The sequence below is a fragment of the Leptodactylus fuscus genome, chromosome 5, assembly GCF_031893055.1.
Source record: "Leptodactylus fuscus isolate aLepFus1 chromosome 5, aLepFus1.hap2, whole genome shotgun sequence".
Taxonomy (NCBI): Eukaryota; Metazoa; Chordata; class Amphibia; order Anura; family Leptodactylidae; genus Leptodactylus; species Leptodactylus fuscus.
The window spans coordinates 88,791,950-88,807,955 of NC_134269.1; the positions used below are offsets into that span (position 1 = coordinate 88,791,950).

Genomic DNA, 16,006 nt, shown 5'->3' on the forward strand with positions numbered 1-16,006 from the left:
GCAACAGCCTAACAAAGTGTTTGGGGTTTTTTCTTCGGCAAAAATAAACAAACAATTAAAACGCCAAAAGACTAGAGCACAAACTTCCTTATGGGATTTGAAGGCATACAGTGCGACTACTGACTGGGCCAGGAGAACACAGATCTGGAAATAACGTTCTGTTATATTTCATTACTACATAGCGCACTAAACCAAACAGGAAGACATTTTGGCGCCAATACTACCTCGCTCAACAGCCCAAGTACAGATATACTGATTTTGTTCGTTTAAATAAAGTTTGTTTAAAGGAGCGTTGTTCAAGATCATATGACCGCCACCTGGTCAGCTGACCCGAAGAAGCTTCGGATTCCGGCGAGATGGTGAGGCTACGCTGTATGGTCATCTGTTATTACTGTAATCCGGGTTATAAATGGCGCAGTGTAGCCATATGTGCCGGTAGTACTGTACGGCATCAGCAGCAGAGCGTCCCCGTCCTACACTACTCTAGTGTCTGCAGGGTAATAAAGGGTGGGGCTATGTAAATGAGGAACACTCTGTGTCAGTGCAGCTACAATCATTGTCCCTCACTAGTCTCTCTGCAATGTCTGATGGGCAGCACTTCATTCTCCTGATCATAGAAGTCATCTGTGGGTAACATGAATATGATCATATTGTGCCCCCTCCTCTCCCCAAAAGCTTATACTGAAAGGGGTTCGCCAAGGCTTACCGTATTTTTCGGACTATAAGACGCACTGGACTATAAGAAGCACCTAGGTTTTAGAGGAGGAAAATAGGGGAAAAAAAATTTGAAGCAAAAAATGGTAAAATATTTAATATATGGGCGTTGTAGTTTTGCAACAGCTGGAAGGCCACATTGATAGGTGACCCTGCAGCTGTACGGGGATGCATAGAGTGGGTTTTTTTGCGGGGCCAGAAGTACTTTTTAGTTATACCATTTTGGGGAATATCTATTGCTTAGATCACCTTGTATTGAAAAAAAACCCGGTGGTTTATGATATATGATTTTCTACTTTTATATATATATATATATATATTCTAGGGACAGGAGGTGATTTAGAACTTTTATTTTTCATATTTTTATTATATATTTTTAAAGGTTGGTTTTTTTTTTTTTTTTGTTTTTTTTTTACTATTTTATTCCCCCCCGGGGGCTTGAACCTGCGGTCACTTGATCGCAAGTCCCATAGACGGCAATACAAGTGTATTGCCGTCTATGGGACATTCTGTCTATTAGTATTACGGCTGGTCATAGAGACCAGCCGCAATACTAATACAGCAGTGACAGGCCTGGGAGCCTCATTAGGCTCCCGGCTGTCACCCGAACAGGTCGGCTCCTGCGATATCGCCGCGCAGGAGCCGGCCTGCAACTCTACAGGTACGGGGCCGGTGGGGACCGGCCCCGGGGGAGAAGAGGCCGCTGACAGACTGCAGACCCGGCATCCGCTGTACTAGAGAGGCGGATGCCGGGGAGGGATAGACGCCGGGGCCTGAGACATCGCTCCTCTGCCCTGCCTGAAGCCAGCGGCGGGGGGACGGAGGAGCGGAATAGCATCACTCCTCCCGCTGCTGGATTCATTCAGGGCAGAGGATCGCAGCGATGTCTCAGGCCCCGGCGTCTATCACTTGCCGGCATTCGCCTCTCTATTACGGCGGGTGCCAGGCGCCATATTCGGCCTATAAGACGCACCCTTCTTTTCCCCCAAAATTTTTGGGGAAAAAAGTGCGTCTTATAGTCCGAAAAATACGGTACATATTGATGAGCTGTCCTTAGACTAGATTGTGAGGGTCTGACACCCAAGCAGTTGGCTGAAGAGGCAGCAGTATTCTGTGAGCATTGCATTCCATTTACTGAATACCAAGAACAGTGCTGCACATTGTGTAAGGGCTGTGCTTAGATTTGCAGCTCAGCATTTTTCAATTGAATGGGACTGAGCCAGAGTTGTTGGGCACATGGAAGGGACTGCAGAGGTGCTCATGAGCACCACAACCTCTTCAAGGAGTGGCTTGGCAGAGGGCCTAGGTATTGGACCTGCAACAAGCACAGACTAATGACTTTATCTAAGAGTAGGTCAATAATAAGTAAGTCACAGAAACCCTTTTAGGGGTTTACTGTGAGGGTTGAGTAAAAAGCAATGCAGGAAAAACTGCTGGAAGCAAATGCATTGCGGTTTTCCCCACAGCACTTTTCACAGAAACTCCGCAGAGGACAACTGTCTGCTTTAAAGGGATTCTGTCATTAGAATCCCATATTCCACAAATGCCACGTCGAAATAGCTTATAGAAAGGCTATTCTTTTCCTACCTTAAGAATCCTTCTCCGTGCCGCCGTTCGGTAGGTATTCCCAGTTTTCCTCATTATGCAAATGAGTTTTCTCGCAGCACTGGTGGCATTCCTCTGTGCTGCTTGAAAACTCTCCAGCGCCGCCTCCATCTTCTACTGGCACCGTGTCCTCTGCGATATCTTCTTCCAGCGCTGGTGTCTTCGGGATCCATCAGGCATGTCTGTGTGGCCATTTACAACGAGAGTACTGTGTATGCTCTTGATTTTGGCTAAAAAAAAAAAAAACCTCCAGCAAAATCTGCAACAAAAAACTCTGTGTTGAAGATTTTGCTGTATTAATTGAATTACACCTAACAGTAGCTACAGAACGAATGGAGAAAATATAGGAAGCTCTTATACTTCATCCTTCTGCTCAATCCATTCTTGGTTTTGGCTCAAAAAAACCTCAGCAAAAAAATGCTTTTTTCCCACAATGTGGGTCCTGAACAATTAAACTGGTGCATGAAAATTTTATGATAACAAATCCTGACAGCCTATATACCCTTCTGACAGGTCACTTATTTCAAAACAGTGGCATTTGGTGTGTTAAAAAAAAAAAATCGCTTGTGAGCCGAAAGTGAACTTTTACTGCAAGAAAACTCATGCATGAGGCAATATGTCGGCCAAATTTCCTGGAACTCCTTGCATCATAGAGATTCTATATACAGTACAGGACTTACTTAACTAAATTGCCTATCGGACAAAGTCCTTTTCACCATACCCCTAACAAGTATTTTTTATTGGTAAATAATTGTGCTCACATTTACTATTGGTGTTTGACAAACATTTAAATTTATCAGTGATGTATCCCAGTAACAGCACTGGAGATGTAATCATTACAGATGACCGTGCTGCAGCTGCCCGGCCGTGAATTAAAAGCACAGGCTGCACACGGGGGACACGGGGAGGTCCCTGTGTGCCCCACAGGCTGTGCATCCGCGGCCCCTTTCATTAAATAGGAGCCACAGAAGTAAGGGATGCAAAATAAGGCAGGAATAGGACGTGTTGTATCTGATGCGGCGCAGAAACATGGTCGTGTGTACAGCCCCATAAGATAAGAAAAGGTCAGTGTGCCATCCGTGAAACACACAGCTGGCACACTGACCACGGCCATGGTCATCTGCAGGTGGCCTAACTATGAGTTCTCTTCCTAGCAATCTATGATTATATGTCTGAATGATGTACTATATATTAATCCATAGATTATCTCGAATTGGTTTTCTTTTGGCTTTTAAATCTCAGGCAATAGGGTTAATATACTGCAATATCTATAGCTCAAGGGTAAATTGTAATCAACCAATGCCCTGTATCTAGCTATGCCATAATTAATAGCTTTCATCCAAGCAATTCTGGGCTAAACTTTTATCAAATATCTTAGTATCATAGATTACTAGGAAGAGAGTTTATAGTTAGGAGTCGTTCACTCTACCTCTAGACTACCTCTAAGACTTTAGCTATGGACACTAGCAGAACCGTCACAAATCCTTTAAAAATTCCATTGATTTCAATCGGATTTTATCTGGTGACCATTAGTGTCTGTTTACACCAAATCCATCACATGTCCGTTATTTTTCGTGGACAAAAAATCCTGCATATATTATATCTTTTACCGTTTTTGTTTTTTTGCTGCAAATTTTTTTTGCCCTACTTTCCTCTAAAACCTAGGTGCGTCTTATAGTCTGAAAAATACAGTAATTCGTGTTTGGCTTCCTCACCCTTGCCAACATCTCTACTTATTCTCAGTGAATGGAACAGGTGTTACTTATAGGACATGGTCAGGAGAGATACTCAGCTTCTAGATGTCAACAAGAATGTTTCAATGCATTGACAGTAAGCGGAGAGAATAAAAATGATGATGAACTGAATGGCAACCAATAACAACACAGCTTTAAAGGGATCCTATCATTGGATACCCTTTTTCTGATTAACATGTAGGAATAGCCTTAAGAAAGGCTATTCTTCTCCTACCCTTAGATGTCTTCTCTGCGCCGCTGCCGTTTGGTAGAAATCCGGGTTTTCTTCAGTGTGCAGATTAGTTCTCTCGCAGCACTGGGGGAAGTCCCCAGAACTCAAACAAAACTGGGGACGTCCCCAATGCTGTGAGAGAACTCTCCAGCGATGCCTCTATCTTCTTCTGGAACGCCCTCTCCCTGTGTCTTCTACCGTCTTGTGTTTCAATCTTCTAAGCCTCGGGTAAAGTCAACTGCGCATACCCGGTACACAAGAAAATGGCCGCTTACACAACTTACTGTGCAAGCGGCCATTTTCTTGTGGCATGCGCAGTCTGCTCTGCCTGAGGCCCGATGGCAGAGCCGACTGTGCATGCCTAGAAGATTGAAACCCAGGACAGAAGAAGACACAGGGAGAGGGTGTTCCATAAGAAGATAGAGGTGTCGCTGGAGAGTTCTCTCACAGCATTGAGAATGCCCACATTGCTGTGAGAGAATTCATTTGCATACTGAACCAAACGGCGGTGCGGAGAAGACATCTAAAGGTAGGAGAAGAATAGCCTTTCTTAAGTAAGTAAGTAGATAACATTCTTTTTTAGGGTTTTATTTTAAAATGGGGGGGGGGGGGTAGTTTAATATAACATTTACGGTGCCTGAATAGCCTTTTTAAAGGCTATTCACGCATATGTGGGGCTCTATCAGCATGATTTTGCTGATAGAGCCCCTTTAATTTCTTATGGTGCATTTGGAAAATGCAAGCTGTGATGTGATTGGTTGCTATGAGCAACTGGCGGTTTTCAAAAATCTGCCCTCGAGTGTTTTTGTTGCAGTTTTGATGCCAAAGCAAGGAGTAGATCTAATAGGGAGAAATTTTAGTCTTTCCTATCCACATTTCCTTGTTCTTGGACCTGCCCCTAGCTTTGGCCCATAAATCTGCATCAAAAACAGCCACAACAAGATGATCTGTGATTCGAGTTTAAGCATGTCTATACATGAGACATTTTTTTGACCTCACCATGTCAGCAACCTGGCTTGTTCAGGTGAAGGACATTGAAACCATGTTCTTCACATGTTTGTTGAGTTCACACTGCATGGTCAAATGTCTCTTGTAGTTGTACTTTTTCTCTATTTCTAAGCATTTTTTCATAATCTGTATAACCTTTACTCATCTGTATTCTAATTATATTTTGCTTATTTTTCTTTCTAGAGGTTCCGTTTCTGTGGAGATCTAGACTGCCCGGATTGGGTTTTGGCAGAGATTAGCACCTTGGCTAAAATAGTTGAGTATACCTGAATATGTTTTTAGCTAGGAGGATGAAGTGAGCAAAGATTAATATACATGTAGGTCATTGTATCTAATTTGTTGCATGGCTCGTATTTTCCAACAATAGAACAACAATGAAATGAGATTATGTTTTTGAGCATTCAACATCGTTTATAGCATGACAACAAATAGCATAGTTTGCTGGTCTCAGTGGTTGAGCCCCCTGCAATCTGGCGACATTTGTCAAGTGACTAAAAATTTATTCCTATGTAACGCAATGTCGCACAACACGATTTTGTTGCAATGTGCAGGCGTCTGCAATTGCCTTTTATTTTTGCTTGTTTGTTTTTTTAATGCTTTAAAGATTGAAATTAACTTTCTGCAGCTACATAAATACACATGAATAAACATAACAATAAGTATAACAATACAGACAAGAATTTGAACATTAAGCAAAACTAAGGCAAAGCCAATGGATATAGAATAAGAACACGGATATGAAAAGAGATCAGACTTCCATGTTGAAGGTCATGCTCACTGGATGTGCAGCTCTATTGTATGTTGAAAAACTGTGAGTGACTTGAAAGGCACAAGAAAAGTACCAAGATTCTAACAAAATGTAGCAATTTTAGTAATTTGTGAGTTGCTGTCCATAGCCCTGTACTATCGGGGGCGTTCCTTACTGGCCAGCCATGACACTAAGCTGTGAGGAACGCCACCCTCACTGTACTTGTCTATAGACGAGTACTGGGGGGCATTCTTCACAACTCATCGTCATGGCTGGATGGTAAGGAATGCCCCATCTGACAGTACAGGGGTATAGCCGAGTACTGTCAGGGGGTGCATTCCTCACAACCCAGCTAGACTGTCCAGAATGCCCTTTGGACAGTGCACTGTCTGCTTTCTAACAGTATGTAAAACTATCTGTGCCTAAGGACCTGAAAGGTCCTCTTTAGAGGTGCTTAGCCCACAGCACACTATGTGCCTACTTAGTATCAGCAGTGCAGATTATTACAGCTTTGTCCCATTCAAACGATACCCTGCAAAGCCCCTTTTAGGCAGGCGGGAAAAACAGTCGGGGCAAAGCGGATGGGATTCTAGCAAATCTCATTCCCACTTTGCGTTGAAATACCGCACTATGGACGTGCCACAATTTCCAAAGCTGTCTCTGTTTTGGAAATCACAGTAAGTCAATTATACAGATGAAAACGCCGGTATATTCCCCATAGGTATAATGAAACAGAAAGTCCAAACTTTCTGTCTACAGCGCTGCGGGAAGAACCGTGATGCGTTGTCGCTGTGGTTTTTTCCTGCAGCGCTTTTTTGCTGCGGGACGGCACATGGGGCTTTAGGGTCTTTCCACACTACCAAGTCGAAGCTGACAATAAATTGTCTTTGTATTGGCCAGATTTACCAAACTGACTGCAGCTTCAGCTGAACGGAATTGACCTGTTTATCTCAGCATAGCTGATCTATGTTCGGGGCCCTAAATTTGGCCAATATGTGGATTGGTTTTCCTGACCCAAGCTCAGTCATGTGAAATGACCCTAAAGCAGACAGCATGCAGTTAGAAGGACTGATGTAAACAATAGAGACTGCAGTGCATGGCTGCGTGCTTTTGCCAAACCTGAGTAGATTTTGTTAATAGCTGTACTTTTCTGTAATCCGTAACTAATTAACGCTCTCTGAGATACTATTACATCAGTGGTAGGAACCCATTCCCACAAAATGACGTAATAGTATGTATGATGACAACAGCTCAGGATAGTACACAGCTGACATCCTCTTCTAACAGCTGTATCATAGCTATGCTAGTGGCCGTCTAACCACTTAGATGCCACTACCAAAAATAATGGTGGCATCTAAGGAGTTTCTCTGTGTTTGCTGCAATAATGGGTTGCCATGGTAACATGGGGGGGGGGGTTTGCTGAAGTCTACTGAAGTTTTTATACTGAGTTTTTCACCCACAAGAGCGGATTCACACCTGCGCCCGGTCTCCGCTTTACAGGTTTCCATCTTCTGTCTGTGAAACTGGACAGGAGATGGAAACCCGTCAGTCAGTTTTCAAACCCATTAACTTCAATGGGTTTGCAAAGTGACGCCCGTGAGCGTCTTCTGCCTCTCCACGGCAAAACAGTTTTTTTTTAACCGGACACAAAGTTGTACATGCAGGACTTTGTGTCCGGTTAAAAAAAAAAAAAAAAAAGGTTTTGCCACGGAGAGGTTCAAGACGCTCACGGGCAGACACTGACTGCCAGGTTTCCGTCTCCTGTCCAGTTTCTCAGGGTAGAAGACGGAAACCCACAAAGCGGAGACTGGGCGCTGGTGTAAACCCGCCCTAATATTGTAATGCAGAAGCATTGCCCTATATTACTGTAGCAATTGTGACACCTAGTGTTCAAGTCCCAGTACAGGACTAAGTGTAAATGTTTGAAATAAGAAATATACAGTGTGTGTTTGTATATTTTTTTCCTTTTAAAAGTAAGAAAAGGCCCACAGAACATGGTGCCACTAAACATATTTGCTAAAAATAATAAGTGATTTTATTATGCAAAACTAGTACAAACCTTATATAATTTTGGTATCGCAATAATCATACTGACCGGCAGAATAAGGGTAACATGTCATTTATGATACTCCATGCACCATGCAAAATTTAAAACACAAAGAGATGACAAAACTGACTTTTTTTGCCCTTTTTTTTTATTAATAAAATTTTATCAATAAGTTAAAGGTTTCCCAAAATGGTGCACTATAAAATAGGTATGGCAACATTAGAATGAAAAAATATGACTTTGACAATGAAAAAAAAGGACCCACATCCTTAAGTATCAAATTAGGCCACGCCCTTAATGGATAACTGGAGTCTATCACCTACCAAGTAAATTCAATTGCCGCCAGTTATAAACATGATGCCTTTGTTACATATGTCACTTTTGTAGATTTGGAGAAAAACAACTTTGAAGCCCTCTGGAGCACTGCTCTTGTCACGCACACCACTACCATTTTCTGTCTGTGCCACCCTGTGTACTGACAGATTATTCTGCCATTGCTATGACATCACTCATCCTGCTTGAACAGCAAGAGCAGCGCTCACAGGACTGAAGGCCAGCCGGCCCCCAGTGCATCATCTGCCTCATTCATGTAAGACTTCAAAGTTGTCTAAGTCTCATACATAACAAAGGTATGGTGTTTATCAATGTGATGTGCTCTGTAATACGATGGTGGTAGTTGAATTTGTATGGTGGAAGTGGTAGACTCCCTTTTAACATATCATAGTTTGTATAAATTGCAGGACTTTGGAGTCGGTAGTAAAATAAAAAAAACTAATGATTATTTATTAATTATTATTATTAATACCAATAACTGTTGCACTTATATGAGGCAATTTATTTGTAGTTGTCAACACCTCTGTATTTTATTCCCTTTCTCAGTCCTCTGTTAAATTGAAGTTGATCTGTGCCCAAGTTCTGAAGGAACAGCTGGGAGAAACAATTGATGTAAGTATTTATACAAGAAGCTGAACTTGATTTATGGTGGTGATATTAGAGGACTGATCAATCTGTCTCTGTTTGGCTATTTAACAGTATGAGAAGATACTGAAGCTGACCGCAGATGCTCGCTTTGGTAAGGCTTGATGGACTTGACTATTTCTTTTAGTGACTTTCAACACAGATAGATGGTAGTTCTCCAGTTAATACAGCATGTAGATGGGAAGCTGTGCTATGCAGGGTAAAATACTGCAGTACATAACTAGTGCTATGGCACTTCCATTTTTAGTGCCATGGGGTCGCAGTAGATGGACCCTGTTGGCCAGCCAGTAATGTCATAGCCTAGTGTTATGCGATATAATTCCCTGGGAGGAAATCCCTTTAAAGAAAATAATTAAGGGAATTTATCAAACACTGCACTCCAGAATTTTGGTGTATCACTGACTTTTCTTTTTTCTGCACTAGTCTTTCTACTTTACAAACATGGCTGGGGAAAGTGGACATGGTTAGTCTGAGTAGATGTCTATACTCCAGATTTATCAACTTCTATAAATGTCTCAAAAATTGGCGCAAACTCTTTGCAGTCAGCAGTAAGCATAAAAAGTGGAGTAACCTTTCTGGAGAGATGTGTCAGACTTATAGATCCATCTAACGTATGAAACATCATGCAACACATGAGAAATGTGGCACAATTTACACCAACGTTTACTCTATTAAAACTGACTTTAAAACTTTGCCTAATGATAAGTTTTCCCCAATGTACATACATTTATAGTGAAGAAATGTAGAAAAGTAATTTAGACGGCTGGATACTTCCAATGAATCTTCCCTCAGTGATGATTGCTAGAAATATGAGTGGCCAGATCTATGGCGATATCCTATGATCACAGGGGAATGCTGCAGTCACCCTAGTATCACTTAATATAGTATGACATGTCTATTTAAATGATTGGACAACTAATATAATACATGGTCATATCAAGTCCTCCATTGGGGAAATCACTGATTGCTAAGAGAATGGAGTCTCACGTGCGGGATTTGGTGTATTCTAGAGACAGCCTTGTTATACAAACATAATGTGAAATCAAATCCATATTCACATATGCACGCAACTGTCATTGTGAAAGCCACTTAGGATGTGAACTTTTATTTGGATAGGAATTCTAATGCACACAGTGTCCCAAAGGACACAACTACACAAGGCCAAAGCTCAGAATGTAGTAATATGGACACAAGCAAAAAAACTTGCAAGCCGATAAGCTACCTAATAAAACTACTCCGCTTTTTGTGCTCTAAAAGGATATAACAGCATTTCTAGTTCTTACATATGTACAATAACTATTACTATATAAGTCACAAGGTTTTTATCTCCTTTACCTGCAGAGTTGGGAGACATCAAAGCCACTGTTGCTGTCCTCTGTTTTATTCTCTCAAGTGCTGCTAAGCATAATGTTAGCGGAGATAATTTGTCTAGTGAACTCCAGCAGTTGGGTCTTCCCAAAGGTAAAAAATAAAAAATCTATTACTGTTCTGATAACTATTCATAGCATTTTACCGGTGTGTAACCATTGTGATTGATTAGTGTAACAGGCAGCAGGTTGTGGACCCACGGGCCATCTAAGTGATTTGGCTTCAGGCTACTGCCAAGGGCATTGTCTAAGTAGCTTTCCCGGTATTCACCTTATAACCTTCATAGAGGGGGGGGGGTCTGGGCTTCTCTTCAGCACGATCACTGCAATGTAGGTGGCAGCTAGCCAAGGATCAGAATTACACAGGTGTGCATTACCAAAGGTTCAGACCAAGCCAGGTTAGATACAGATTGAGGATACAATAAAATGGATCAGGCAACTTTGAAAGAGCAGGACTTGCCAGGTGCAAATTCAGGACTAAAGTCAGTTACAGGTATGAGGATGAACAGACAAACATTGAGTCAGAAAATGGGGGCCAATGACTGAACTTTTAGAATGCAGGACAAACCAGCATATACCGTCACAGGATTAAGCTAATCTGTGAACCTATATTGCTCAGGCAAGGTGTGGCTGGTGAAGCAGACCTTTATACATTCGTACCAATAGAGAAAAGTGTTGGCCCTTTAAGTTTCAGGTTGGCAGGTCGTGCCAACCATATGATTAGACTCAGCTCCATTTGCAGCAGAAAGAAGTAAGTGCAGGGAAGGAACCGCGCCATGTGCAACAAAAGTAACCTGACTGCTGTGCTTGCTTGGAGAGATAATACACCGATGAGTGTAGAGAATTAGCATTATAGTCAGTCAGGTAATATATGACAAAAGTTCTAAAAAGTTCTAAGTTCTATCACAGGGGTCAGAAAACTTTGGCTCTCCAGCTGCTGTGAAACTACAACTCCCAGCATGCTCCATTCACTTCCATGGGAGTTCCAAGAACAGCAGAGCAAGTATGCATGCTGGGAGTTGTAGTTTTACAGCATCTGGAGTGCCAAAGGTTGCCTATCCCTGTTATATCATATCACATTGATGTTTTCCACAGAACATGCGGTCTCTCTCTGCCGCTCCTACGAAGAGAAGCAGACTGCCCTGCAGGAAACCTTCAGAGAAAACAGTCTTCGCTGTGAGTATTTGGCTGTATGTTTTTGTGTTTAATAAGTGGAGTGCCTTTAGAGGTGTATAGAGAGTGCTCTTCCTATGCAAGCTCAGGATAATCCATATACACAATTTTTCAGACTATATTTAGCAGGAAAAAACCTCTTTCTAGAAAGTTATTGTCTTATAGAATGCTTTTTGAAAGGGTTAGGATAGGTCATCCGTATCAGATCAGTGGGGATCCATCACCTCTGCCATTCAATTGATTAAAGCACCACTCAGGTGAGTGCCACTTCTGCCTCAAAGACCTGATCATCAGTTACATAGCATGTTTGTAGCCAAGTTCAATTCAAAGAGGAAAGTTCATGGGTTGACAAGCAGAGAGTATACCACAAACAACTAGTCGTTGGGAAGGGAAGAGGGCTGGATGTTGGAGTCCTAGTCATTTGATATTAACATCCTATCTTAAATATAGGTCTTCAGTTTTCTTTTGCACGTTCACATTGATTCCTACATAAGTTGCCTATTTTTTACTTCTGCAGTATCTCGCTTGTCCTCCCTGAGCTGGCGAGTAGACCAGACTCTCAGCTCCAGTATACTGGAAGAAGTGAATGAGCCAGTAGTCCATCTAAACCTGTGCGTGAAAGATTCTGCCGACTCCACTGCTGTCAGTGTAACTATGTCTGCCAGTAAATTAAGAGTTTTGTTAACAGGTAAAGAAATGCTAATAACCTTACCCTACGTAGTGACTGGATTAATGGATTGGAAAATAGTGAAAAATTAACCGAAATTGCATATTTCATTGCACTCCGTTCTGTATGTGAGAAGGTTTTATACCACATGTTATTTATCTGTAAATGTAATATGCATAATGTACACATTGTTAAAATGTTGCATGAGTAGTTTTAGTGCCTGAATAGAAGTGTGATATCACATAGGAATTTACATAGCATTATACATATCTTACCCCAAAAAAAGGACCTGTCCACTATTGTGACTTATCTTTATCAGATAATGCTTCTTGGAGTAGCAATTCTGGAGCATCTCTTCTTACAGCACTGTGTTGCCATTCCTCCTAGAAACTTGTGAAGAAACTGACAGTTGGGTGTTACCAGTTGAGGGAGTGTCCCTACACATTGGATAATTGCATACTGTGTAGGGACACACGTTAAACTGTCAAATTATTTATGTATTTCTTTGGGAGAATAACAGACGGACAGCACAGAATAAGAAAAGGCGCTACAGAATTGTTTTATAATTAATTACTAAAGCAAACATGTCAGAAAACATAATGGGTCCTTTTTAAATAATATAACATTTGCATTAGTAGAACTAGTGATGACTAACAACTTAAAGAAGATCTTTCACATCCCCAGAGATGTACGGTATTACATACCGGTAGAAAGCTGACAGTTCAGGGATATCGGTGCCAAAACTAACGCACGGATTCAGCGCACTATCAGAAAGGTGGGCCTTACAGCTAGTGTCATCGCTGGGATGTGAGGAGTGCAACCTGACAGTATTCTTCCATAGCCTTGTAGTGTTGTGGGAGGCGTCCCCCACAACCCAGCGTTGACGCATCCGGCCTCAGGGCACATACCTGGAAAGCTGACAGTGCGCTGAATTGAGCTAAATCACACTTGATAGTAGACTCTTTAAAGACTGCTCAATACCGATAACAAACAAGCCAGTATTTAATATGGTATATTTACTTAGTCCAGTGCTTCTGGTTTTGAGACATTCCAAAATATTATATTCAAAATTAGAGACAAGTACTAATTATCAGGTTTGTGAATTATCCAGTGCCAGATTATTGGAATTTGTTTCCTAAATCTCTGTACAGATTACTGTTCATCAGATAAGTTCTCCATTATATCTTTATTCACCAAAAGCTATATGGATTCCAGCAGAGGGATGAGGAAACATGTAGCAGAACAGACTCACTATATTAGGCTATAGAAGACTCTGGGCCTTTCACACTTAACAGGAAATCGTTCTTCATCTGTTCTTGTAAATGTTTGTGTTACACTGTTGTCAAACAGTTTTCTCTTGTATTCCTAGAAATGAAACAGGCTCTTGAGATGATGAACTCCCTGAACTGAGGCACATCTTGTCCAGTAACAAGACCAGCAGATATATACTAGACCATGAGGACTTGGTTTCTGAGAACTGACGTCCAGAGAGCCTGGTGTAATTTAAGGAAGAAGGGGTGTTCTGGACAAGACAGACTTTTCATGTCGGACTGTGCAGTTGATACATGTGTTCCATGGGAACAGGCGCTAATATTGGATAATTTCTAAAGAAGAACAGAAGGCAACTTCTTGTTTAAGATGTAGAATGTAAAAAAAATTTCCAGCATAGTCACTGCACTTTCAGCTACTTTTCAAAGGGAAGCTGTTACCAGTGTTCAACCTTTTAACCCAGTTGCAAATAAACAGAAGTGTTGTCCCCTTGTATATCGGTGCCTACCTTGCCAAGATATTTCATATTTTTGTCAAAATGCATACGCACTTGCTGAATCATAGAACACGTTGCCACCTACCTCTTTAGAGCAATAACAACACCCTTGTTGCCCCAGAGAGCTCATTTGCATAGTCAAAAAAGTGATATCTCCTGTCAACAGGGAAAACGCAGTTTGATTCAGGTGCCCCTAACCATCTGTTTGCCAAGTTTGGGTTGATACAGTTGGTATCTTGGGTTCTGACAGACTCCCTTTAATGATGTGTGTGAACCAAGAAAACTGAACATACTGTAAGGTGTATACATAAGTATTTCATCTGATGTCTTGTCTAGCGTCTTTTTCATGCCCAATGTGTATATATTATTGTTAACACATTATATCTTATTATCCAGTTCACACATAGCCAGATGCTAAACTTTTTCCAATTTTTATGTAAAATGTTAAATAATACTGTCAAAACAAATGGTGTTTTGAAAATAAATGCAATGTTTATAAAAAAAAAATTGTAACTTATTTATTTATTTATTTTTAGAAAATTTGCCATCTCTATTTTTGTAACTGTAGCATTGTTTGCTTTTTAATAGAATCCCTTTTTTAAAGCCCGTCCAGGATTATAAAAAAAATGGTTGTTTTGTTTGGTTTTTTGGGTTTTTGTTTTTTCTAACACAGTGCCACACCTAATTACTGGTTGTGTATGGTATTGCAGCCTAGTCCAATCTCTTAAATTGAGCTGAAGTCCTGTGTACCCCTTTAAATTGATTTTATATTTGACATTTAAAGGCCATTCTTCAAATGAGTATATTCAGTTAAGCAAGCTTTGAGTAAACAATGGTGTAAATTAATTAAAACAGGGTAAAGAAAAACTGGTTGCTCTAGGCAACTAATCCAATCCCATCTTTTTATTTTTAACAGTCCTCTGAAAAATAAAAGCATCCCCTTTTCTCTCACTTGCTTTCATAAGTCTCCCCCAGTGTCTGATTTACCTTAGTTTTTGTTCTGCTCTCATGTAATTCTCTGATACATGCTTGGAAAGCAACAATGAGATTTAGGTTATTAGTTATCTACCCCTTTTTTGGCCATATTTTTGCAGGTGTGCCTTTTTTTCTAGATTTATTTTACTGTGGTTCCTATTTGTAATACAGGTGCACCGCCTTGTTAAATGTTGCGCTCATGTGCTAGCTAAGATGTGTCTTTATAAGCTGTGTGTATTTTGGCCCTTTCTTTGTTCGAAAAGTCACAATTGGCCCTTCATAATGCAGTCTGAGCTGACAGGCTTTTTTAGGGGACATTCACACGAAGTTTTGTGGCGCTGATTCTGCCACGATGACTCGCGTAAGAATCAGCGCTGATAAAAAAGACTCCCATTGACTTCAATGTGTTCTGAGCCAAAACGGAACTTGTTGAAGTCAATGGGAGTCTTTTTATCAGTGCTGCTTTTTACGCGAGTTATCGTGGCAGAATCAGCGCCACAAAACTTTGTGTGAATGCCCCCTAAAAAAGCCTGCGGTTTGCATCTATTGAAATGAATGGTCTTTTTAAACTGACCTCTGGCAAGCCGTCCCCACGTTGTTTTTCCAGGGATTTAGGCGGAATCACGGTAGGCGGACAGCGATGCAAGTGTGAACACTGCATAAGCTGTATTACACACAGTCCCGGTACCGTAGCTCTTTACAGTCAGAAGGGCATTCCTGACAGTCAGGTACGTCCTTCTGTACAAGCAGCGCCTATAGCGCTGTGCTCTGAGACCGGGGAGGAACGCCCCCTCCCTCTGCTCACAGTGCTTGTCCATATACGAGTATTATCAGGACGGGAGGGGGCGTTCCTCCCCGGTCTCAGAGCACAGCGCTATTGGCGCTGCTTGTCCAGAATGATGTACCTGACTGACTGTCAGGAACGCCCTTCTGACTGTAAAGAGCTACGGTACCGGGACCGATAGCTCTTTATCCAGGGCACAGATCAGGAAAG

The 16,006-nt window shown here is 41.5% G+C and overlaps 1 protein-coding gene across 1 annotated transcript; it reads left to right on the forward strand.

Moving 5' to 3' along the window:
- Nucleotides 1–318: 318 nt before the first annotated feature.
- COMMD4 (COMM domain containing 4) lies at nt 319–14,491 on the forward strand. The gene is made up of 8 exons (XM_075273741.1): nt 319–359; nt 5,476–5,547; nt 8,967–9,032; nt 9,120–9,159; nt 10,407–10,526; nt 11,528–11,608; nt 12,123–12,293; nt 13,642–14,491. The coding sequence occupies exons 1-8, from the start codon at nt 357–359 to the stop codon at nt 13,680–13,682; spliced, it is 594 nt and encodes a 197-aa protein (XP_075129842.1). The 5' UTR covers nt 319–356; the 3' UTR covers nt 13,683–14,491.
- Nucleotides 14,492–16,006: the final 1,515 nt, after the last annotated feature.

Excerpts from the sequence above, each read along its gene's own strand:
- COMMD4 (XM_075273741.1), top strand. Across the intron at positions 9,033-9,119 it reads AGCTGGGAGAAACAATTGAT|TATGAGAAGATACTGAAGCT; the intron begins GTAAGTATTTAT and ends GCTATTTAACAG. Across the intron at positions 12,294-13,641 it reads ATTAAGAGTTTTGTTAACAG|AAATGAAACAGGCTCTTGAG; the intron begins GTAAAGAAATGC and ends TTGTATTCCTAG.